Source organism: Tachyglossus aculeatus, chromosome 9 (assembly GCF_015852505.1).
Source record: "Tachyglossus aculeatus isolate mTacAcu1 chromosome 9, mTacAcu1.pri, whole genome shotgun sequence".
Taxonomy (NCBI): domain Eukaryota; kingdom Metazoa; phylum Chordata; class Mammalia; order Monotremata; family Tachyglossidae; genus Tachyglossus; species Tachyglossus aculeatus.
Genome location: NC_052074.1, coordinates 55,926,761 through 55,952,394, shown reverse-complemented (window position 1 = coordinate 55,952,394; position 25,634 = coordinate 55,926,761). Strand labels below are relative to the sequence as shown.

Sequence of the window (25,634 nt, the reverse complement as noted above, 5' to 3'; positions counted from 1 at the left end):
ATTTTACCGATGAGGTCACTGAGGCCCAGAGAAGTTAAGTGATTTGCTCAAAGTCACACAGCTGACAACTGGCGGAGCCGGAATTTGAACCCATGGCCTCTCACTCCAAAGCCCTTGCTCTTTCCACTGAGCCGCGCTGCTTCTCTAACCAAGTTCACGCTGCCAGCCAACTGCAAACCTTTGCAATGGTATAGGAATAGACTACAAATAAACAGCTGCTTAAACTTTAAATGAAAACAGAAAATCTCCTTTTCAGCAATTACATTTAATGAAGATCCTGGAAGTTATTTACAGAAGACATACATCGTACAATTCTTATGCATAAAATGCAGCTCAATTATGAAAACAGGAAAATACGTGCTAAATAAAAATAAATAAAAGTAATTATTTTGGCACAATACCTATTTCATACCAAATAAATATAACATTAATTGAATAAACATTTCTATTTACAATCTACTTGAAAGTGCAAAATAATTGCTGAAAATTAAGGTATTTATAATAATGTATAAGTCCAGAAAATATGTATTTTCTAACCAGTAACAATAATTTGTAGCTGATAGTAAAGGTTTTTAATGCCCAGGAAAATAGTCTCATTTTGAAAAATGTTTTGTGCATATTGTGCTCTTTTTTAAACAATTCACTCACTACCATAATGCTAAAGATTTTAACTTCAGTTCTTACTGGAATTCTTACGCTGTCCTGATTTGTAAGAGGAAAGAGAAAAGGTTACATTTGTAAATGTAAATATACTCCAGTTATTCAAAAATTACAGACCAACCCTGCTAAAGTTACGTTAAGAGCCACAATGTTGTACAGTTGATGCAAGATCAAGTCCCTTCAGGGTGATACTATGAAGACAAAAGAATGCTTTTGTTACCTCTGGTTTATTCATACATGAATTTTTTTCCTCCAACGAACCTCTTGCATTCAAAACAATAGGTATATAATAAAGTAACTGCTGATCTTATCTCGGGTAAATTCCCCCTGCCAGTTGTAATGAGCCTTTCCCCTTCCAATCAGTTGGGAACAATGGGTGTTTCTGATGCTTTTTCACCAGGGGTATTTCTGTCTATTTTACAGGTTTGTTTTTTTTTAATTACTGGGATGAAGACAATAAAATTCCTAAAGGAACTCAGCTGTATAGAAACTGGAAATTCCTGAACCTAAAGTGAGTGAACTTTCTACAAATCAAACATTTCCCTCTCATGTCATAGCGTGGGTTCCCATGTGATGTCCAGGACCTTTCAGAGTATATTTTCGCTTGTGTGGAGGAGTGGCAGTGCAGTAGCAGCATAAGTGGCATTTTTACCAGATCGTGGACTGGAAACAAATGATTTTTTTTTTTTAGTTACTTTAAACTTTTATGCTCGTCGAGGCTCTAATCGGTGTGACATCTGTGATAAAGTTCTCTGGTTGTCAATCACATTTAACTGTCGGACATAACTCCGGACATCCTGATGGTTCTTATTAGCCAAGGCTGCATCAGGATCTGATGAAACAGAAAGGATACAAAATTGGTACCGTATACGAATGGTACCTCAACACTGCATGATACAATTCTATTCCATGCATCCAATCAATCAATCAATCGTATTTATTGAGTGCTTACTGTGTGCAGAGCACTGTACTTAGCATCCAGTTAATAAGGGCTGCTGAGGCCAAAAGTCTCTCAGTGCACTATGCCTTACATAGACATATTAACATCATTCCAGTTTCTCCTCCTCAGAATAGTTCCTACTATGTGCACTACCCTTTTTGTAACTCTATGCACATTGTCTGATCTCCCCCTAAACAATTCCTTATCCCTGCTGTCCACAAAAATATATATGTCACCTTCAGTTTAGGGTTCTTGGTTTTAAAAGCATCATAAAGTCTCAATTTTTGCTTCCCAAATCCTGAACCCAGACTGAGTGCTCTTAATAATCCCATTCCAATTAAAAAATTTTTATCATCTTTCTTTTGTTATGAACTGTGTGGACAGAGAGTCTATTCCAGTCACTCTTCACATTTACTAACGAATGCTGCAATATGTTTAGATAATAATCAAAATAACGATGGCATTTATTAAGTGCTTACTATGTGCAAAGCACTGTTCTAAGCGCTAGGGAGGTTACAAGGTGATCAGGTTGCCCCATGGGGGGCTCACAGTCAATCCCCATTTTACAGATTAGGTTACTGAGGCATAGAGAAGTGAAGTGACTTGCCCAGAGTCATACAGCTGACAACTGGCATGACCTCTGACTCCAAAGCCCAGGCTCTTTCCATTGAGCCACGCTGCTTCTCCTAGCTCTGGTTCAAACTTAAAATAAGCTTAAAATAAATTCATTCATTCATTCAATCGTATTTATTGAGCGCTGACCAATAACTTTGATAAAGTCCTTTCTCTCTTCTGCAGCCAATAAAGAACTACTATATTTTTACTTGCCCTTTGGATGTCTGTATCTGCCTAAGTGGCTGCATGCTACCATTAACTTTTGGCATTCCCACAACTCCGCATTTTAACAGCCTTGGTGATTCTTCATAAGATAGGAAAAGGAATCAGTGGCTTGAGACTGCTCCTTGGCAAAACCACTCTCTGCCCCAGTTTATTCTGCTGACCTAGTATTTTGAGAGTTCCAGGGGTTTCTATCATCAAAGGCTGAATCTCTCAGCTCCTTTCCTTCCCTTAGGCATACTGGACCCCAGAGCATGAGGAGTTCCATGCATAAGGACTGCAATGGAGAGGGAGAGGCGGTGGGAAAAGGAGAGGGAGGGAAGGGAAGGGAGGGAAGGAGAGAAGGAGAGAGCAAGCGAGAGAGAGGGAGGAGGGAGGGGGAGGAGGAGGAGAAGGAGGAGGAGGAGGAGGAGGAGGGGGAAGGGGAGAATCAATCAATCAATCGTATTTATAGAGCGCTTACTGTGTGCAGAGCACTGTACTAAGCACTTGGGAAGTACAAGTCAGCAACACATAGAGACAGTCCCTACCCAACAGCGGGCTCACAGTCTAGAAGGGGGAGACAGAGAACAAAACCAAACATACTAACAAAATAAAATAAATAGAATAGATATGTACAAGATAAATAAATAAATAGAGTAATAAATATGTACAAACATATATACATATATATGTATAGGTGGAGAGGAACAGAGAGTAGGATTGAGGACAGAGAACAAAATGGAGACTCACAAGCTTTTACTTTCTGTAAGAAGAAACTCATCAGGGTAATTATCATATATAAATAATACCGCACTGAACTGAAGAACACATTGTGTTTCATTTCATCTCTTTCTGCTGGCGATATACTCAACATGTACAATATCCTGTAATTACATTGTACATAGTCCCACAATGTTTATGAATCTATTCCTATAGCTTTATCTATAGATTGTTGACTTCAGAGCCGAGCAGCTGTTGTTTACCAGCAGTTACTGGTAACTTCAACAAAGGAGGCACAAATGATTTTACAAAAGTGTTTTCCCTCTTCTCTTGGAGCAAATAGAGCAGAATTTAAATGTGCGAAATCCAGGAGCCACTCTCCCTTCTTTGCAGGATGATCTTCCAGTTAGGTCTGTGAGATTTTCTTCAAATATTCAATAGCAAGAACCCCTTTGTACTTTGCTTAAATTACTGGATTATTCCTGCTTTGCCTTTAACCAAATTCTGCGGAGGAGTATAAAACACTTCTGAAAACCTAAGAGGACTAGTCTATTTTTAAAAAAGGGACAGAATGCTGATTAAGGAAAGTGAAGTGATTTGTCCAGTGCCAGAACCACATACAAATGAATGGGTGCCTTAATCCAGGTGGGACAGGGGCTGTGTCTGATATAATTATCTTGGATCTCCCTCACAGCGACTGATACATAGCCCTTAAATATCACCTTTACCACCAAAAATATGGTAGTAGGCATCATCATCATCAGGCTAGTAATGGATTTGTGCCAGGACCCTTCTTACATTTATCCCCCAACAGTAAATTTCTGTATTTAAAAGAAAAATCTGGGATGTGAAACATTTCAGCACTGGTTACAAATGAGAAAAGAACTCTATGGCTTCCCAACTTTCAATAGGTTTCCATCCTCAATAATACACTGACTCACTGTGATGGTAGTGATAACAATGAAAATGGTTAATAATAAAATTAATGAACTTTTCTTTATGATGGTTGTTACTTCTTATTAACTGGACATCACGTCACCAAATATATTTTCAGAGCTATTTCAAATGATTATTTTATGTTAATTTATTTTTCAAATAATCATTAGGAGTTAACTCATTTCCTCAGAAACACAAAATAAAACAAATAAACCCCCTCAAAAACCAACAAAAACCCCCAGTTTTTCTCTTCAATCTCCCAGTTCAGCACCCTCCCCTCTTCTCTGTTCCACCCACAAAGATGCCCACAACAAAGCCAGCCCTAAATGCCATGATAATTTAATGCTGAGGCTTGAATTTAATGATGCTGTTTTAAATACTGTCATTATATGAATGTATTTATACCACACCAATCTTAGTGCTACAGTACATTTCACTAAGTTTAAAAGAGCATCCTAGTGAAGTAATAATGCTTCTCATTTGAATAGCACCTTTCCCAAATGAATTATCAACATTAATTAATCTTCACAACATCCCTAAGCACAAAGCAATTTACCTTTTCCATCCTAAAGATGAGAAAACCGAATCATACAGTGAGTTACCCACTGTTGAACAATGAGTCATGGGAAGAGCTGGAATAAAGCAGAACTAATCTCTTAAACTTCGGGACAATCACAACAGATTCATATTGACTCTCAAATTATTATTATTATTATGGTATTTTGTTACGCACTTACTATGTGTCAAGCACGGTTCTAATGTTGGAGAGATACAAGTTAACCCAGTTGGACACGGTCCCTCTCCCACTTGGGGCTCACAGTCGAAGTGAGAGGGAGAACAGGTACTGAATCCCTATTTTACATATGAGGAAACTGAGGCACAGAGAAGTTAGATAAATTGCCTTAATCTGTAACAGGCCATAATAATAATAGTAATAATAATAGTAATAATGGCGTTTGTTAAGTGTTTACTATGTGCAAGCACTGTTCTAAATGCTGGGGAGGATACAAGGTTGTCCCACGTGGGGCTCACAGTCTTAATCCCCATTTTACAGATGAGGTAACTGAGGCACAGATAAGTTAACTGACTTGCCCAAAAGGCACACAGCTGACGGTTGGCGGAGCAGGACTTGAACCCATGACCTCTGACTCCCAAGCCTATGCTCTTTCCACTGAGCCACGCTGCTTCTCTAATAAACATAGCCAGCTCCTCCGATTCCCTAGCCCATGCCTTTTCCACTAGGCCATGTTTCTCCCGGAGGGAAGCAGCATGGCTAAGGGAAGCAGCGTGGCTCAGTGGAAGGAGCCCGGGCTTTGGAGTCAGAGGTCATGGGTTCAAATCCCGGCTCCACCACTCGTCAGCTGTGTGACTCTGGGCGAGTCACTTAACTTCTCTGGGCCTCAGTTACCTCATCTGTAAAAAATGGGGATGAAGACTGTGAGCCCGCCCGTGGGACAACCTGATCACCTTGTAACTTCCCCAGTGCTTAGAACAGTGCTCTGCACATAGTAAGCACTTAATAAATGCCATTATTATTATTATTATTATTCTGATTGTTCTTTCATAGTATTTTAGGACCATAAATCCAGGCCAAGAATTGAGCTGAACCAAGCACAATCCTCTGACCTTGAGCACTTGTAGTTCGAGGTGTTTGGTCCCTTTGCATTATAACTAAAGAAATTGTGCTTACAGTATCTGGGTTAAAAAGGCTTAGCTTGCTGCACTGCAGCACACGGCACATCACTTACTGAAGGGCTGGCTCCGGCAGTATCTCACAGTTCTGGCAGTATTAGCAATCATGCGCTAAAAATGAATAAAAGGAAAAAATATGGAGTGAGTTACACAGTGACATAAACCATCCTGGAAAACAAACCCTTATTTATTTCAGCAATAGCTGGCGTCCTAAGAAACAATCTGTTCTGACTTGTCAGCTGTCCGGAGGCTAACAATAAATAATAATTACGGAACTTTTTAAGTGCTTACTGTGGTCTAAGCACTGGGGTAGATACAAATGAATCAGTTTGGACAAAGTCCCTGTCCCACGTGGATCTCACACTCTTAATCCCCATTTTACACGAGGTAACTAATTGAAGAACAGAGAAGTTAAGTGACTTGCCCAAGGTCATACAGCAGACATGGCAAACCCAAGTCCTTCTGACCCTCAGGCCTGTGCTCTATCCACTAAGCCATGCTGCTTCGCTTTATGAACAATATATTCATAATTTCATTTGCCTGTAAGGTGTGGCAACGCCGCACAGGGTAGGAACCTTCCAAGAAGTCATGTCATGTCATCATTATTTTCTTTTTCTTTAAAAATAAAGCCATACCATCATGTGAGAACATCCCCTCCCAATTCCTTGATTAAGCCCCTTATGACTGTGGGGATGAGGGCTCCCTTGGGACAGGTGGAAAGCAGCACCTGGGACTCAAGAATTGGCTGTTGTTGGGTAGGGACCATCTCTTTATGTTGCCGATTTGTACCTCCCAAATGCTTAGTACAGTGCTCTTCACACAGTAAGCGCTCAATAAATACGATTGAATGAATGAATGAATGAATGGACAGCTGTAACAAAGTTTAGACCACTACCATGGAAGTCTTAGAGGATGGGGAAGCAAGCAAGGTGTTTACTGAGAGCTTACTGTGTGCAGAGCACTGTACTCAGTGCTTGGGAAATTTGATACAATAGATTTGGTAGAACTCCACTCTCCGAGGAATTTTCAGGTTGATTCGCTTTCCAAAAGACAGAGACACCAAGCTAGCTAAGAGACCTGTGCTTTCAATACAGAGGTTTGTACAGAGAGTTTAAAATGCAGTAAACCATGCTTCAAATCAGTGAATGAATCACCTTTCCTTTTTTGGATGGCTTGCTGTATTTTTTATTTATTTTTCATTTGAACCTGAACTGAATTCAAGATTTAAAACATTATCGGAAGGTACCAATGTATGCTTTCATTTCTTCTTAAATGAAAACTTCAGCCTATAAGTACAAAAATCAAAACAAACTTTGGAAAGTGTCATCGAAAGCAGAAGGAGGAGGGTTTTCAATGAATACATTGGTATGGACTCTGATGAATCTATGGGCCTTGTCTCAACATGGTTTTCCTCTCCCCCTCGTTCCCCTCTCCATCCCCCCCATCTTACCTCCTTCCCTTCTCCACAGCACCTGTATATATGTATATATGTTTGTACATATTTATTACTCTATTTATTTTACTTGTACATATCTATTCTATTTATTTTATTTTGTTAGTATGTTTGGTTTTGTTCTCTGTCTTCCCCTTTTAGACTGTGAGCCCACTGTTGGGTAGGGACCGTCTCTATATGTTGCCAACTTGTACTTCCCAAACGCTTAGTACAGTGCTCTGCACACAGTAAGCGCTCAATAAATACGATTGATTGATTGATCTCTTCTCAAGATGGCTCCCCAGAGACACTTTATTCATTTTGACCACAGCAAGGGAACTGAAAATGCTCTCCAAGGCTATCTAACTCTCCAAGCCTTAACCATCATCTTGTGTCCTTCCCCAGAATTTGGACAGTGAACCTGAAAAACCCTATATAATCTTCAAAGAAAATCAATTCATTCAAGATGAAAGAGATACACAGAAGACATAGATCTGTTTGTGACAAAATGCATACTGATAATTCCTCATCGTGCACCGTTGCTTCGGAGACACTGTTTACGGGACAAATGTCTGCATCAGTTATTTTCTTATACACAAAGGGTGAAACCGGGTAAGTTCTAATATGCGTTCATAAAGAATCCTGAAACTAGCTTGTCTGGTGATCAGCATGAGAAATACATTACAAATACCGCCAAGAAAATGTAGCATACAATATATAATTAGCCTCTGATATATGTAACCCTCGAATAAACAGCAACTATGATAATTTTCACACTAATTTACTTTAAGTTGTTTTTTCACTTCTCCAAAGGCTTTGCATCTGAAGGGCACAAGTATATTCCATGTGGAATTATTGTAATTCTTCTGATATTGAATGGAGTGTAATTACCGAAAACCCTGGGAAATGCTGCCTGTATTCCCCTCGGAAGAATAATAAAACAATTAGCAGGGGTCATAAACCTCTTCCTATACCATTTTGCAAGAAGTAATTGTTCTGCTTTTTAGTTTTGAAAGCTAAAACATTTCATTTTGACTTAGGATTTAGACTACTCTTTACAGCTCTGTTCAGAGCCTGCGTAATTTTTAGCTCATTATGTAGTTTAAAATGTGAGAACAATTGTTTAAATCAGTAATTTTCAGCTCCAGAGTTCAGTTCTACCTTTCTAAATCTTTGATTAATTTTAACAATGGTTTTAATTTTGATGTATCCTCTTTAATTGTATTCAGAGACAACTCCAGTTACAACTTCAAAATTCAAACCTTGCTCGCCAAAGGTGTCTATTTCTTTTTTTCATCAGGTCTGCATAGTTATGTCAAACCTATTGTAGCTTGTACACTCTGGGTAAGAGTGGATGGACCCAACTAGTATCTCTGAGTAATGCCCAGATACCTTATTTCCTATAATGCAAGAAACCGATCAAGTGTGATACTTGTACATATCTTTGTATCAAAGATATGTGATACTTTGTATCTTTGATACTTTGTATCAAAGTATCACAAAGTGTGATACTTTGTACATATTTGTTACTCTATTTATTTATTTATTTAACTTGTACATATCTATTTTATTTATTTTATTTTGTTGGTATGTTTGGTTTTGTTCTCTGTCTCCCCCTTTTAGACTGTGAGCCCACTGTTGGGTAGGGACTGTCTCTATATGTTGCCAACTTGTACTTCCCAAGCGCTTAGTACAGTGCTCTGCACACAGTAAGTGCTCAATAAATACGATTGATGATGATGATGATACTTTTGTTTGAACGAGTGCTACATCCACTAGCCAGCCAAACATTTCCTATGCTCCCTATGCCTCCAACAAGAACGATGCACCAAAATCCCAGGTGTGCAATAATAAACTTTGGCTGAAGATCTGAACATATTTTTGCAAAAGTTACATTCTCATTTATCCTCACAATACCGTTTTGAGGTTAGCTCTATGAGTTGTACTCTCCCGAGCACTTAGTACAATGCTCTGCACATAGTAAGCACTCAGTAAATATGATTGAGTTGTTATTCTCATTTTACAGATGGGGAAACCAAAGTGCAGTGATGCTAAGAAATGCACTGCTAACGTATACAATTATACATGAGATTGTGAAGATGAAACTCAAAAATCTCACTCCCAGGCCTAAAAGGTATAACTAGCTTATTCAGATACCCTTCTTGGCCTCCAAATATCCTATTCAACACTAGCTTGATTAGATATCTCAGAACTGTTGCAGGGGAGGTTTCAACATTACTACAGAACTGTCATGTCCTGGTGTTTTATTGAGAGTAATGAGACTTTAAGGCTCGCCGGCAAAGTGACCCTGGCAAGTTCAGACCAGACCAATGGAAATGCAGTTTTTGAACTGTAAGCGAGTATATTGCACTAAGTGGCCCTATCTCTACAAACTTGACAGTGCTCAAGTACTGGTTTGACCTTTGTTCAATTCCACCAGCTGACAGACCTGTAAATAGTGCCGTTATTTCAAGAAGCAATCTAGACTGTAAGCTTGTTATGGGCAGGGAACTCGTCCACTAACTCTGTTGTACTCTTCCAAGTGCTTAGTACAGTGCTCTCCACAGAGTAACCGCTCAATAAACAACACTGATTGACTAAGCGGTATTTTGAAGAATTCATTTTTACAATATGGGTCAACACAGTGAGGGCTTAACAAATGTCAGAATTAGTATCAGTATTATTTTCCAGGAGTCAAAGTAACCTCATGAAGTTGGTTGTTAATTTTAAGATATAATGTACCTGAGTTACAACCATCAGGCACAGTAGCCCAGTGCACTCTGGTATTTCCAGGCTTAGTCTACGCACTCAGGCCTGCGTAATGAGAATTCCCTGAATGATGGGGGAAAAAAAAAAGAATAGGAACAATCCCAGGGGACCATTGGGATTGAAGACAAGTGGCCTTGGAAAAGGGAAAACAAAAGCAGCCACTGGCTTCTCGCCATCAGAGCTCTGCAGCCCAAAGGGAGACACCTGAGACTATTATTTATTTTTTTGCAAATAGTCTGAGACTATTTATTTTACTTGTAAATACCTATTCTATTTATTTTATTTTGTTAATATGTTTGGTTTTGTTCTTTGTCTCCCCCTTCTAGACTGTGAGCCCACTCTTGGGTAGGGACTGTCTCTATATGTTGCCGACTTGTACTTCCCAAGTGCTTAGTACAGTGCTCTGCACACAGTAAGCGCACAATAAATATGATTGACTGATTGATTGATTGATTGATTGAGACTACAGGGTCTTCCCGCTCTCTTCCACCTGCCACCCCTGGGAGCAGGGCAAGTGGGAGCCCCCTCTCTGAACCTTTGGGTGAGGGGAAGGTTGTGACTGTTGTTATTAAGGAAGGCCCATGAATGGAGCAGTGAGGAGCCTGAGATTTATTCCTCACAGTAATAATAATAATAATAATAATAATAATGGCATTTATTAAGCACTTACTATGTGCAAAGCACTGTTCTAAGCGCTGGGGAGTTTACAAAGTGATCAGGTTGTCCCACGGGGGGCTCACAGTCTTAATCCCCATTTTCCAGATGAGGGAACTGAGGCCCAGAGAAGTGAAGTGACATGTCCAAAGTCACACAGCCGACAAGTGGCAGAGCCGGGATTTGAACCGATGACCTCTGACTCCAAAGCCCGGCCTCTTTCCACTGAGCCATGCTGCTTCCCCACAGTACTATTCCTATCCTTGCTGCAGATTTTGGGGAGCAGCGTGGCCTAGTGGAAAAAGCCCAGGCCTGGAAGTCAAAGGTCATGGGTTCTAATCCCAGCTCCACCATGTCTGCTATGTGACCTCGGGAAAGTCACTTCACTTCTCTATGCCTCAGTTACCTCACCTGTAAAATGGGGATTAAGACTGTGAGCCCCATGTGGGATACGGACTGAGTCCAACCCGATTACCTTGTATCTACCCCAGAACTTACAACAGTGTTGGCACAGTAAGCACTTCAATACCACAATTAACAAAAATCATAATTATATTATTGAATTGTTTCTTTTTACTGAATTTTCCCAGTTATTTCTTTTTCAGTGTGTTTGTCCTTCCCTACCTGTTAGACTGTGAGTCCACTGGAAATGAGGGATGATGTCTGATAAATGTCTGTGGATCTTCCCCCCAACATTTAGTTCGCTATTTTAGCCCTGCTGTTGGTCAAATTGAGAAAACACTACTCTGGGAATCTGTAGACCTGAATTCTATTCCTAGTTTTGCTTGTGGTTGGCTAAGGTAGGTCAAAACCACACCTGTGTGCTTTGCAGGGTGCTGCACCTCCTCCCTGTCACTCACTCATTGTACTCTGTGCCCCAGCGGGAACATTATTATTATTATTGTGATATTTGTTAAGCGCTTACTATGTGCCAGGCACTGTACTAAGCGCTGGGGTAGATACAAGAAAACTTGCTGGGCAGGACAGGACAACACAAATGGCATCTCACAAACCACTAGTACTATAATCTCAGGACAGCTAGCTCATTTATCATTCCTGACCGGAGACTCCATTTCTGTCAGTTTGCTATTTTGTACAAAACACTTAAAAAAAGTCATGAATAATAACAATGGCAAGTATGCTGTGGATTTGATTGTACTCCAACACCTTGCATACTCATTTAAACTCTGAAAAATAGTATTCAAAATTACCAGTGTCTAAAACTGTCTTTTTCATGTATCCCCAGGAGATGCCATGAAGGAATTCTAGTGAATTTTCCACAGTCCTTTTTAATTTTGCCAAATGGCACTTTACAATTGCAGGAGATTGAGCACAACGGGGCTCTGAAATGGGTGTGGTATTCTCTGGTGATTCACTCAGCGACAGATAATCTTTCTGTGACACTCAGTACAGTGCTCTGTACGCAGTAAGTGCTCAATAAATACAATTGATTGTCTCCCCCTTCTACACTGTCTCCCCCTTGTAGACTGTGAGCCCGCTGTTGGGTAGGGACTGTCTCTATGTGTTGCCGACTTGTACTTCCTAAGCGCTTAGTACAGTGCTCTGCACACAGTAAGTGCTCAATAAATACGATTGATTGATTGATTGATTGAATTGATTGACTTTCCCCAAAGATACTTTTTCCAGAGAAGCAGAAGTTCAGCCACTCTGAAGGCCCTTATCACTGCAAACTGTTTCGGATTTTGGAAGATTTCACACAGTGGAAAATGGTGGAAAATCTGATATCAACTGCATTTTCCCAACAAATCTAATTCTCTCTACTGGTGTGGGAGGAGCTCATGTCTCAATAAGACATTAGGTATGAGTGTGGCTCATCCATGGATTTCATCCTTAAGCCTTGCAAATTTTTAAGGTAATACCATACGGAGTGCCCGGCACGGGCCTGGCTTGGTACCCAAGCTGTAAAAAGCCAAGACCAGCTGGGTGCAAAACCAAATCATCATCATCAATCGTATTTATTGAGTGCTTACTATGTGCAGACCACTGTACTAAGCGCTTGGGAAGTACAAATTGGCAACAGATAGAGACAGTCCCTACACAACAGTGGGCTCACAGTCTAAAAGTGGGAGACAGAGAACAAAACCAAACATTCTAACAAAATCATCCAGAATAGCAGCATGGCTCGGTGAAAGAGCGCAGGCTTTGGAGTCAAAGGTCATGGGTTCAAATCCCAGCTCTGCCAATTGTCAGCTGTGTGACTTTGGGCAAGCCACTTAACTTCTCTGTGCCTCAGTTACCTCATCTGTAAAATGGGGATTAAGACTGTGAGCCCCCCCGTGGGACAACATGATCACCTTGTAATCTCCTCAGCACTTAGAACAGTGCTTTGCACATAGTAAGCACTTAATAAATGCCATCATTATTATTATTAGAATAGAAAGAGTTTGGATAGCTCTTTGGTTCCCAGAAGTCCCCTGATGTGGTGGGACATTCATTCATTGATCCATAGGATCAAAGCAAACTAGAATCGGAGGCTGAAGCAGCAGCATGACTTGGTGGATAGAGCATGAGTCTGGAAGTCAGAAGGACCTGGGTTCTAATCCTGGCTCCACCACGTCTGTTGTGTGACCTTGGACAAGTCACTTACCTTCTCTGTGCCTCACTTACCTCATCTGTAAAATGGGGATAAAAGTGTGAGCCCCATGTGGGACGGGTACTGTGTTCAACCTGATTAACCTTTATCTATCCCTGCGCTAAGAACAGTGCTTGACACATAGCAAGTGCTTAACAAGTACCATAATTATTATCATTATTATTATTATTAGTGAGTTCTGAACCACTTGTGAAGCCAGGCTAGGCCAGACCAGGGTGGGCCAGACCAAGCCAGGCCAACCAACAGAAGCAGGGTCCAGTCCTGAGCCACCACGGGCAGGGGTTCAATCAATCAATCAATCAAACAATCGTATTTATTGACCGCTTACTGTGTGCAGAGCACTGTACTAAGCGCTTGGGAAGTACAAGTTGGCAACATATAGAGACAGTCCCTACCCAACAGTGGGCTCACAGTCTAGAAGGGGGAGACAGAGAACAAAACCAAGGCTCTACTTTACACAATCAATTCCTTAAATGATCCTTTATCCAGAGAGGGCTGAGAGTGGAGGACAGGATTCACATTTTCTTTAACGCCTTTTATCCTCGCTTCGTATCCTTAACGCACGATATGATGGAGGAAGGTTGAATGCTTATAACATCATTAGAGATTCAAATGTGAAATGATTCAATATACTTCTTCTAGAGGACGTAGCTGCCAAGCTGGCACCTTCAGAAGTCAGCACAGGGTTTCTCATTCCAACTAAAACTGCTGGTTTAAAAAAAATTCATAAATAAACAAGTCTACATTGGGTAGGTCTAAAATAGAACCAAACCACATAATACAGTGAGAACTGAGACTATCAGCATGCTCTCCATATGCAACAATACTCTTTCAGCTTTCTGCAGCCTGGTATAGTGGCAGCAGGCCAGCACATTATCTGCTAATCCATTCCTCGCCTAGGATCCTAAATGTTATAAATATTCATGGCTGCCATAGAAAGCTAGTAAGGGCTTTATTCAGCCACTTTCTGCATACCCCTTTATGTTCCAAAAATGAAAGAATGTCTGCCCTTTTTTTGCATAAGGATCAGAGTGTGAATTCCCTTTTGTTCCTACCCACACAACCTGAAAACCAATATGCAACAAATTCGCTAATCCTCATTTCACACCTCAAGGGTGAAGAGGCTCGATAAAAAGGCTCAGCAGCTGAAATACTGGTTTGCCGTTACTGTACAGGAGGAGGAGTTTGGGTCCCAGAGCGTTTTGGTGACTTCAACTCCCTGTGCAGGTGCAGAGCTGGTGACGTAGTTTCTGGGAGCTACTGCCAGCTGCACTGATCCCTCCGGTCTCCCTGATGGATGTTTACGGAGTGGCATTGACACCATCAGGACATAGCCATCCTTAAGGATACATGATGTTGAATGAAACAGGAGCCCCAGTTGGGGAAGAAGTTGTGCTCGGCCAAACCTTACAGTACACGGAATTGACAGGGAGCACCACTAGGCCCCGGGGAGGATTAGGGCCCAACTTTTGGGTCAGGGTCTAGTGAACTACGCAGCAGTAAGCGTTTCTTTTAGAAGGTGGTTGCGTTTCATTGTCACGTACATCTACCCCCAATGCTTAATACAGTGCTTGTCAAATAGTAAGCACTTAAAATACTGCAATTATTCATTATTCTGTTTCACCCACTAAAGAGTCATTCTAAAAATCGGACCCACTCACTACGGTCCCCTCTTGAAAAAATCATTCACCAAATGCAGTGAAATACAAATTTAGCTTTCAGAGAAACATGAGCACATTTCACGGCAAAGTCTTAAAGGGCACGCTCTTGGTCACCTGTCACTGGTGAATGGATATCCCATCCGCCAAGCTAGCTCTCTTCCTCCCTTCAAGGCCCTACTGAGAGCTCACCTCCTCCAGGAGACCTTCCCAGACTGAGCCCCTTCCTTCTTCTCCCCCTCGTCCCCCTCTCCGTCCCCCCATCTTACCTCCTTCCCTTCCCCACAGCACCTGTATATATGTATATATGTTTGTACATATTTATTACTCTACTTATTTATTTATTTATTTTACTTGTACATATCTATTCTATTTATTTTATTTTGTTAATATGTTTGGTTTTGTTCTCTATCTCCCCCTTTTAGACTGTGAGCCTACTGTTGGGTAGGGACTGTCTCTATATGTTGCCAATTTGTACTTCCCAAGCGCTTAGTACAGTGCTCTGCACACAGTAAGCGCTCAATAAATACGATTGATGATGATATCTGGCATCAGAGAGCCACAGAGAGGCCTCAGCATGGAAGGGCCTCAGCCCACCGATGCTGGCTGTCAGCAATCGCTGCACTTGGTATTGTTGGTGGCCTACAAATGGGATACACCATTGACTTTTTTCTAAAATGTTTTTTAGCCAATATGAAAACCAATATGCAACAAATTCACTAATCCTCCATTCACACCTCAAGGGTGAAGAGACTCAGCATCTGGAATGCTGGTTTGCCTCTACTGTGCAGTGCCACCACGAGGAGGAGGAATTTGGGTTCACAGTGCCCTGAGCCCGCTATTGGGTAGGGACTGTTATATATATATATATATATATATACCTGTATATATACCTGTATATATACCTGTATATATGTATATGTGTTTGTACATATTTATTACTCTATTTATTTTACTTGTACATATCTATTCTATTTATTTTATTTTGTTAGTATGTTTGGTTTTGTTCTCTGTCTCCCCCTTTTACACTGTGAGCCCACTGTTGGGTAGGGACTGTCTCTATATGTTGCCGACTTGTACTTCCCAAGCGCTTAGTACAGTGCTCTGCACACAAAAAGTGCTCAATAAATACAATTGATGATGATGATGATGACTGTCTCTATGTGTTGCCGACTTGTACTTCCCAAGCGCTTAGTACAGTGCTCTGCACACAGTAAGCGCTCAATAAATACGATTGATTGATTGATTGATTGGTGACTTCAATTCCCTGTGCAGGTGCAGAGCAGGTGATGTAGTAGTAAGTTTTTTCAAGCAGAGTCAGAGTAGTAGACCATTGACTAAAATTTACAAAGTCCAGGTTATTCTTTCTTCACATCAATATTATCACTATAACTAACAAATATACTTGATTGGAAGCTTCATTATGATAGTGTGAGATCTCTGGATAACAGAAAATTCCTAGACATTCACTTTCAGACTAACAGTCCTCTCCTTCAAGAAATGAGAAATGACTATCTTTCCAACATTAAAGCTAACCCTACCCATTTAAACTTGGCCCACGTGAACAGATAACGTCTGTGGGGTTTTTTGAGTTATTTTTTTTTAATCGGAGTTACAGACACACACATCATTTATTTCTACATTAGGAAAGCTGGCTAAGGTGTGGACTGTGATCACCTTGATAGAAAGTCTAAAGTAGGAATAGATGAGCCAAACTCGGTCAACTGGGGAGGGTTTTGCTCTTTGACAAGAAGAGCCGACTATTTGACCTCAAGCACTGAGTGTGGGGGAGTGTGTGTGCTTGGAGCTATTTCCCAATAAGTTTAAGACTCAGTTAACTCGGACACACGTTGAGGCTAATATCTGTGCACTCTCCTGGTAGTACCTGACTCCTTTACAAAACCACACAGTATTGGTTCATCAGGAAATGCTGCTGAGAGGTTCAGCTAGCCTCCTCCACCTTGGCCGCAAGCTTTTCTTTGACTAGATCTTGTATCTGGGATAGAGGCCATTCATAAATTGTGCCTTGTGGCAATGCTAGGCCTGGCCAAGAGAAGCACAAAAAAGGCTTTGCAAGGTAGGGGTGGAGGGTGAACGGCAAGCTGTTTTTTTCTTGAGGGTGGAATGATGGCATAATTGTCTCTGTTCTTGCTGTTGAGAATGATGACTCCGCCTTGTCTGAACTGAGACTTTCTAGGGGAAATGTATCCAAATCTTGGCTTTCTTTGTGAAGACCATGATGAAATTCTATCTTAAATGATGAAATTGGATCACATGAGGGTGATGGGGGTTACACATCAACACAGATCAGCCGTGAACTTTGGTTGCTTTGTATCATTCTTGTTTCAGAAAAGGTAGGAAAAATAGGCTAGATTAAATTTCTCCCCAGCCTGATGATATTCAAGCTTTGAACATGTCTGTTTTGATATATATATATAAATATATATATATACATATATATATACATACAAATATATATTTACATTATGAAATTGTATTCTCTCTCCTATCTACCCCCACTCCCAACCCCCCTCTGGAAACTTCATTTGTATAGGACTGTATGATAATAATAATAATAATAATAATATTTATTAAGCACTTACTATGTGCAAAGCACTGTTCTAAGCGCTGGGGAGGTTACAAGCTGATGAGGTTGTCCCATGGGGGGCTCACAGTCTTCATCCCCACTTTACAGATGAGAGAACTGAGGCCCTGAGAAGTGAAGTGACTTGCCTAAAGTCACATAGCTGACAATCGGCAGAGCCGGGATGCGAACCCAGGACCTCTGACTCCAAAGCCTGGGCTCTTTCCACTGAGCCACGCTGCTTCTGTATGGATTTAATGTAGTATTCCATGTACCACTGATGACTGTAGAATTGCCTTCCTACATAATAATAATAATAATAATAATAGTATTTGTTAAGCACTTACTATGAGCAGAGCACTGCTCTAAGCGCTGGGATGGAGACAAGGTTATCAGGTTGTCCCACATGGGGCTCCCAGTCTTAATCCCCATTTTACAGATGCGGTAACTGAGGCCCAGAGAAGTTAGGTGACTTGCCCAAAGTCACACAGCTGACAACTGGTGGAGCTGGGATTAGAAGCCACCACCTCTGACCCCCAAGCCTGGGCTCTTTCCACTATGCCACGCTGCTTCGACCCTACTTCCTGCACTGAAGTCAGACTAGGCAAATAAACATTTCAGAGGAGTCCTGGATGGTTAGAGTCTCCAGACCCTGTGGCAAACAAAAGCCCAGAACTCTCACCATGGTACATTCATACAGCAGAGCAACGGGCAATGCAGCCAGAAGCCCCGAGCATAAAAGCTGACGACTGCTGGGAGCAACACCACAAATACCATTTAGCTTCACAAAAAGAACTGACAGCATCAACTATGTAACCACTTTACATCAACTACTTTAAAATTCTTTTATGTCTAACTACCTTCCTTTTTTTTTTTTCACGGCGGCATTTGTAAAATTCCCTCCTTTATCACAGATGCAAATTTTATTAAAAACAGTGCGGCTCAGGTTATATGTACTCCACGTACCATTTTTTCAAAGTTTACTAGATTGTCAATGAATGTCTTGTTCCCCTCATGAGTAAATGTCATATCTGTAGAGAAATAAAAGCCACAATTTAATAACCAATTGAATCATGTCATACAAAGAAAGCATAATGGTGCCATTAAATTATACTGATTGATTTGCATAACATTTTAATTGAAAAAGGCTGACAATAGTTCCTTTTATATTAGGTGTTTAACTTCTTAAATCACTTTATCTCAGATTAGTAAGTTTCCTTCACTTAACCCTCAGTTCAGCTAAAAGACTTCCAAATCACAGATTACTACTTTTTTTTCCCTTCTACCCTTGAAGTAAATAAGGAGCAGGTAGGCTTGAAATCATCCTTGCCCCAAGGGATCATTCCAGTCTTTCCTGATACAATAGTCTTAACCTGAATATTCATACTTACAGATTTTCTCTGGATTACCTTTGATAAGTAAGGGCATGAAGGGAATGAGTGGTGGATCCAATTTTGCTATGGTTAGTCTGTAGGCTCTGTGGTTCCTTGATGGATCCTTTAGAGAAAATAATGAACATGTGTTAATCCTGGCCAGGTAACTCATTTCCTGTAACTGTTCTTCCAAATCTACTCTTCCAGATACACACTGAATCACTTCTCCGTGATGTCTCACTCCAAAGGAGATATTTCACCCACAAACAAATCACGCCAGTGATACTGTCCCCCTAGATGACCAACTACTCATATTCCACCCTCACGTTTCCCAAAGCTGAGCACACCCTTTCTTTCCACCCCAACACCCATTCATTTATTTTAGAGTTACAAACCTGGCCCTTGTAATGGGAAATGATAATGTTCATAAACCTAGCAAAGCTCACGGAAGGAGACGCTCATTGTTCCATTTAGATGGAAGAGTCATGCTGCCCCGCGTTTCTTAATTACAAACATGACCTAGTGTGAGAGGTCTGTATGTGGATCATTCATTAATCTTGTGTGTTTGTTTTAGCAGTACTGAAATGGGAGCGTCAACTTCTTCAAGTCATCGTAGGCGGATAAAATAGGCTAAAATGTGAAATTCAAATAATCACCCACAGTTAATAAAGTGAAGAGAACAAAGGAAAAGCGGCCATCACTCACCATTAGATTTTCAAACTCTGCATAGATCTTCTTGAACTTGCTTGGAAGTTTCTGGAAGGAAATAAAACATCAGCCATCTATGTCAGAAGCAGGATACTTAAAGTGTTGCTATTTCAACAAGTAGGATTTTTGCTTTTTTTAAAAAAATTGAACAGCTCACACGAGACCGTAGCCTATTCTTCCTTTTCAGGGTAGTCTTGAGAAATACCGGAGGCCTTCCCAAACTGAGCCCCTTCCTTCCTCTCCCCCTCTCCATCCCCCCCCATCTTACCTCCTTCCCTTCCCCACAGCACCTGTATATATGTATATATGTTTGTACATATTTATTACTCTATTTATTTATTTATTTATTTTACTTGTACATATCTATTCTATTTATTTTATTTTGTTAGTATGTTTGGTTTAGTTCTCTGTCTCCCCCTTTTAGACTGTGAGCCCACTGTTGGGTAGGGACTGTCTCTATATGTTGCCAATTTGTACTTCCCAAACACTTAGTACAGTGCTCTGCACATAGTAAGCGCTCAATAAATACGATTGATGATGAAATACAGAAAGCTATCATTCAGCAGACTCACAACCTAGTGAATCAAAGTAACTTATGAGTGCTTTGGTCTCACCATTCTTGTAGTGTTAGCTGCACCGGATGATTCATAAAGATGATTGTATTTGTGGATCACAACTAGTCTGGCAATGTGCTTCAACTCTTTGGTGCCCACAACTGGGAATTTTCTGGATTACATTTGCTTTTTTATATAATGCATTTTTACAGCTGCTTAAATGTTTGCCTAGCTAAAATACAGAAGTTGGAGTGCCTCTGGTTTTCTAATTTATCTCAGCTATTTTAATCTATGAATCAGAATCACAGACTGTGCCTATATTTCTACTATTGTTAGGCCAATATTGTTTTTCCTGTTTCAGACCACTGCGTCCCAGCTTTCTGGTAGATAGCGTGAAGGTTTTTCCCATCCCACAGGGCCCAGAGATGAACCCAATGACCAGTCTTCTCTATTACAAGCAGGTTGGTGTCTGTTCAGCACTGATAAAGCTGGTTTCTCACCCTCCTAATCCTGTGGCAAATACACTGCTACCTTTGTTATTGCGAACATAAGTGATTTCCCTTTTCTTTTCTTCCTCATTTCTACTAGTCTCTTGATCCTAGTAATTGTATTCACTGGGTGCTTACTGTGTGCAGGGCACTTGGGAAAGTAATAATAATAATAATGATGATGGCATTTGTTAATCGCTTATTACGTGCAAAGCACTGTTCTAAGTGCTGGGGAGGGGATACAAGGTGATCAGGTTGTCCCACGTGGGGCTCACAGTCTTAATCCCCATTTTACAGATAAGGTAACTGAGGCCCAGAGAAGTTAAGTGACTTGCTCAAAGTCACACAGCTGACAAGTGGTGGATCCTGGATTAGAACCCATGACTGCTTGCTCCCAAGCCCGTGCTCTTTCCACTGAGTCACGCTGCTTCTAGGTAGACACATTCCCTGACCACAAGGAGTTTACAAACTGGACTAATGATCTCTTTCCATTTTCATAAATAAAGGGACCTATCTATGGACTTTAAAGACTCATGGGTTAAATCCCACTATCAAGTGAGGCTTTGGGAAAAGTCCCTTTTTGCGTACTAGAAGGATCTGAGGGAATTTGATAGGTTAGAATGATCTTATTCCCACACTTCCATGAAGTTACAAATGGCTTTGAACAAATTCTGCCATTTCAGTGAGCCTCATTTCTGCTGTTTAGAAAATAGTAGTGGCCACCAGACCCAGGCTTACAATGGCTGCAAAATGTTTACTTGAAAATCCTTTGCCATCTACGAAAATCTGTAATAGAATACTGAGACTCCAAATTGTGACGTTCCTTTAAAGATCTTAGAGTGCTGAATGTGTTTCTGCATGCTGAATGCTGTCACTCTGTCCAAGTTAGTCACCTGCATTTGTGTTTTATGAGTTGTTATAGCCAGATGGCAAATTCCTACAGGGCAGGGATGATGTCTTTAAATCAAATTTTGTGCAGCATCAAGCATAAAGGCACTAAATACATGTTCACTGATGACGACAATGGTGATGACGGTCTTCCTGAAGCCTATTCTATCTTCCTGCCATCAAACAATGTGACCGCCTACTTTCACCAAAGTGGAAAGATTTAGGTTTTTGATCCCAATGAAATGGGGCACCCCATTCCCAATTAAAGCCCTAATTCCATTAAGCAAGCCCAATTGCTCCGACTATGGTTTTCCAACTCTGTTCTAAAAGCAACCAGTTAATAACAAATCAAATGAGCTCCTTTTAGCAATCAGGCTACTACCCTTCACCCAAGATTCAAATACAATTGGTTTTACATAAAGCAAAAGAACTTGAAAGATGGCCCTGTGCTGCCTCGATTTATTAGGAGGTTTGACTATTGATATTAATCCTGGCCCCCTGCCAGCTGGCACATGAGACAGTCTTCAAATTCTGTGCGTCTCACGGGTCTCTCCAGTTCTCTCATTCCTATATTCGGGTATGAGTTGCAGTAGGCTGCACCTGCCTTGAGCTTGAAGAGAAACTTAAGACAGAAGGAATTGGGAGAGGCGGCATGCAAGTGATGAAAGCTTTTCGGGTGGATCAGGTGAAGGTGAAAATATTTTCCAGAACAATTTAAGGTATCTAAACAGTCCCTTCATGACCACTGCAGAGTGGATGCAGTTACTGAATTTAGTTCTCCCCAACCCTTTCCTCATTGATTTCCCTTTTGATTCCTCCCATTAGGTGTCAGTCCGTGTGCTAGAGCCTTCTTGGTTCTCTAGATTCTTCAGCAGATCAGGGAGTCTGATATATATATATATATATATATATATATATATATATATATATATATCACACACACACACACACACACACACACACATATGTACATATAAACATTGCAGGCAATCTGAGGGTTTAATCAAAACTGAACCAAAATGATTGCCACTATGCTACTGGGAATCAGTCATCACTGACTTCCTGAACTGGGGTTGCACATGATGCCCTCCAAATAGTTTCTCTGACCAACAAGCATGGCTTTTGTCCTTAACTGAGATTGATACAATTGACCCTCACATCTAAATGTCTGCCAAACAACTAAAAGACAGTCCAGAGTAGATCCTAAGAAATTGACATCACAGTTTATCCTTTTAGGAGCTTAAATGCCTTATTACAAATGGATCTCCTATGCTCTCCTAAGTGTAGTCCTGGATACAAAAGCTATTTGTAGAAATATCATTTTGGAAAAACAATGAAAACTTGGACAGCATTTTGTGAATGTAAAGTGGCATCTGTAATTCTTGACATTTACACAGCATTGTTCATTCAAGATATTATAGAAATTAAACACATTTTCTGATGACATACTTTTTTTTCCATTTTATAAAGGATGGCAGTGAGGTCACAGGGGTGACATTACTCATTCAGTCGTCCGGTGAGTGGTGCAGGTCATTGGTCTCCATACTCCCAGTGGTAGCCTTCTACACCAGCATTTACTAATCACTTACCATGCACAGAGAACTGTACTAAGCACTTGGAAACTTACAATAAAAATACTAGACGAGGTCCCTGCCTTCAAGAAGCTTACAATTTCATGGGAATACACTACCAATGCCACTGGCATTACCTCGATATTGTCCTAGAAACTAAGGCAGAAGCACAAGGAGACTTTACCATCACTTACCTCCCAGGTAAGTGTAAGGCGGCTCACAGCAACATTACTTAATCCCATGACAATGGCAAAAAAGGAATTCAGGTTTTTGTATTCCTTGCAGCTGAAACACAAGAGAGTTAAGAATTAATGAAATGCAACTTTTTGGCAGTCCAGTAGCAACTGTTTATGCTTGCTGGCACTCCTTGCCAGACAGAAGGATTTGATTTACCGGATAAGCGCTAAGTGAGTAATTGTATTCTGCTACCTGACTTCTCTTTGAGTTTCAGAACACGACATATTATATTTGTGCTGGGATGAACCTAAGGGTCATGTTTTTATACCCTATTTAAGGTATCCTTATATAGGGCTTTTTATTTTGGATGAAAAATTCCTTGATAAATATAACCCCAGGAAAGCTTGCTTCAAAATTCTATAACCTCTGAATGAGAAATATTTCCAGGTTTAACACTAGAGACAGAAGGGATTACTGGAATTAGCCTATATGCATGATATGTTTATTTTACACTGTGTTTGGGGGACAACAAATAGTTGTCAGAGTTTACAAGAAAGAAATATGAATTACGGTGTTTTTCTTAGGGCAACTGACCAAGCAGAAAAATAAATAGCTCACATTTTTATATTCTCTTTAATTTGAATGACAATGAATTTGAGAAAAATGCTAAAAGATATTAACAAAATCCTTACCCAACTGCTACTGTTCAGCTCCAGTGCCTGGTGTTTGCAGTTCATACCTTCTAAACATCAGTGTACTGAAAGGGAAAGTCTAACTGTCCTTCCAAAAATCAACTCAGTTATCTAGAGTGACTAAATCTCAATTAAGCCTAAAATGGATTAGCTTAAAAAAGGCTGAATTAATGCTTCAATGTGTTCCAGTTATTTTACTGAAAGGTCCATCATGTATAATTTTTGGATCATGTATGTTCAAATGGGAAAATCAACTTCAAAAAACAAAAAAAGGGCCTATTTAATCCCAAGGAGTTAGGAATACAAGGGCTATTTTTGCAGTCCAGGAACTTTCTTAGCTTCATGCCCTAGAAGGGGTCATTCACAGAATGGAGTATACTGGACTGAAAGAGTTAAGAGCATATAAGTATGTGCTGGTGTTTCTTTCTATTGTGTCTGATTACCTTATGTGTCTGGTGCTGGTGTTGTCTTGCATTTCTTGTCATTGGGAAGTTCATTAAGGTCAGAGATCCTATCTATGAACTGTAAAGCATCCAGGGCAACACAATTCTCCTTCAGCAAAAAAGTGGTTTAGTCTCTGAGGATGCTTACATGTTAAATCAAGAGGTGAAGAATAGGAGAAAAATCAGTTAACTCTGGGATGGTTTTGCTATGTTTACCTATTTACCATTACTAGAGAGATGCTTAGCCATTAAGACTCAGGTTTTCAGGCCAATCTTATTACTGATATTATTATTATTTTAGGTGCTAAAATGCCTACTACATGTCAAGTTAATACAAGCAAATCAGGCTGGCAACAGTCCCTGTCCCACATGGGGCTTGCAGTGTAATCATAATAATAATAATAATATTTATTAAGCACCTACTGCATGCCTAGCAGATCGGACAAAGGCCTTGGTCACTCATGGTTCAGTCTAAGAGGGACAGAGAAGAGGTATTTTATCTCCATGTTATAAATAAGAAAATTGAGGTGCAGAGAGGTTAAATGACTTGCCGAAAGGTTACACAGAAGTGGCTAGAAGCAGCATGGCCTAAGGGAGAAAAGATGGGTCTGGGTTCTAATCCTGGCTCCACCACTTGTCTGTTGTGTGAATTTGGGCAAGTCACAACTTCTCCATGCCTCAGTTTCCTCACCTGCAAAATGGGGATTAAATACACATTCTCCCTCCTACTTGACTGTGAGCCCCATGTGGGACAAGGACTGTATCTGGCCTGATTAACTTGTATCAGTGCGTAGAACGGGGCTTGGCATATAGGAAGTGCTTAATAAATACCATTAAAAATGGTGTATGTGTATTTAGGGCGGGGGTTGTGGAGAGATGGCACCTGAGCCAGGACTATATATGTATATATGTTTGTACATATTTATTACTCTATTTATTTATTTTACTTGTACATATCTATTCTATTTATTTTATTTTGTTAGTATGTTTGGTTTTGTTCTCTGTCTCCCCCTTTTAGACTGTGAGCCCAATGTTGGGTAGGGACTGTCTCTATATGTTGCCAATTTGTACTTCTCAAGCGCTTAGTACAGTGCTCCGCACATAGTAAGCGCTCAATAAATACGATTGATGATGATGATGATGATGACTAGAGCCCAGATCTACTGACTCCCAGTCTCAAGCTCTTTTCACTATGCCATGCAATCATCTTCCTTAGAGAAACATTAGAAAGAATGAGTTTGAATCCTTTGAAGGCTGTCTGG

General features: G+C 40.4%; 1 protein-coding gene across 4 annotated transcripts in view; it reads right to left on the bottom strand.

Annotated features, from left to right (window-relative positions):
* Positions 1-1,351: 1,351 nt before the first annotated feature.
* Positions 1,352-25,634, bottom strand: part of RAPGEF4 (Rap guanine nucleotide exchange factor 4) — a 209,667-nt gene continuing 185,384 nt past the window's right edge. For all 4 annotated transcript variants that reach the window (XM_038751184.1, XM_038751185.1, XM_038751187.1 and 1 more), the window contains 6 exons: positions 23,255-23,345; positions 19,557-19,607; positions 18,888-18,975; positions 18,445-18,509; positions 5,824-5,878; positions 1,352-1,492 (listed from right to left, as the gene is read on the bottom strand). In XM_038751184.1, coding sequence (XP_038607112.1) covers positions 1,365-1,492; positions 5,824-5,878; positions 18,445-18,509; positions 18,888-18,975; positions 19,557-19,607; positions 23,255-23,345 — 478 coding nt within the window. In that variant the 3' untranslated portion in view covers positions 1,352-1,364. The remainder of the gene's footprint in view (positions 1,493-5,823; positions 5,879-18,444; positions 18,510-18,887; positions 18,976-19,556; positions 19,608-23,254; positions 23,346-25,634) is intronic.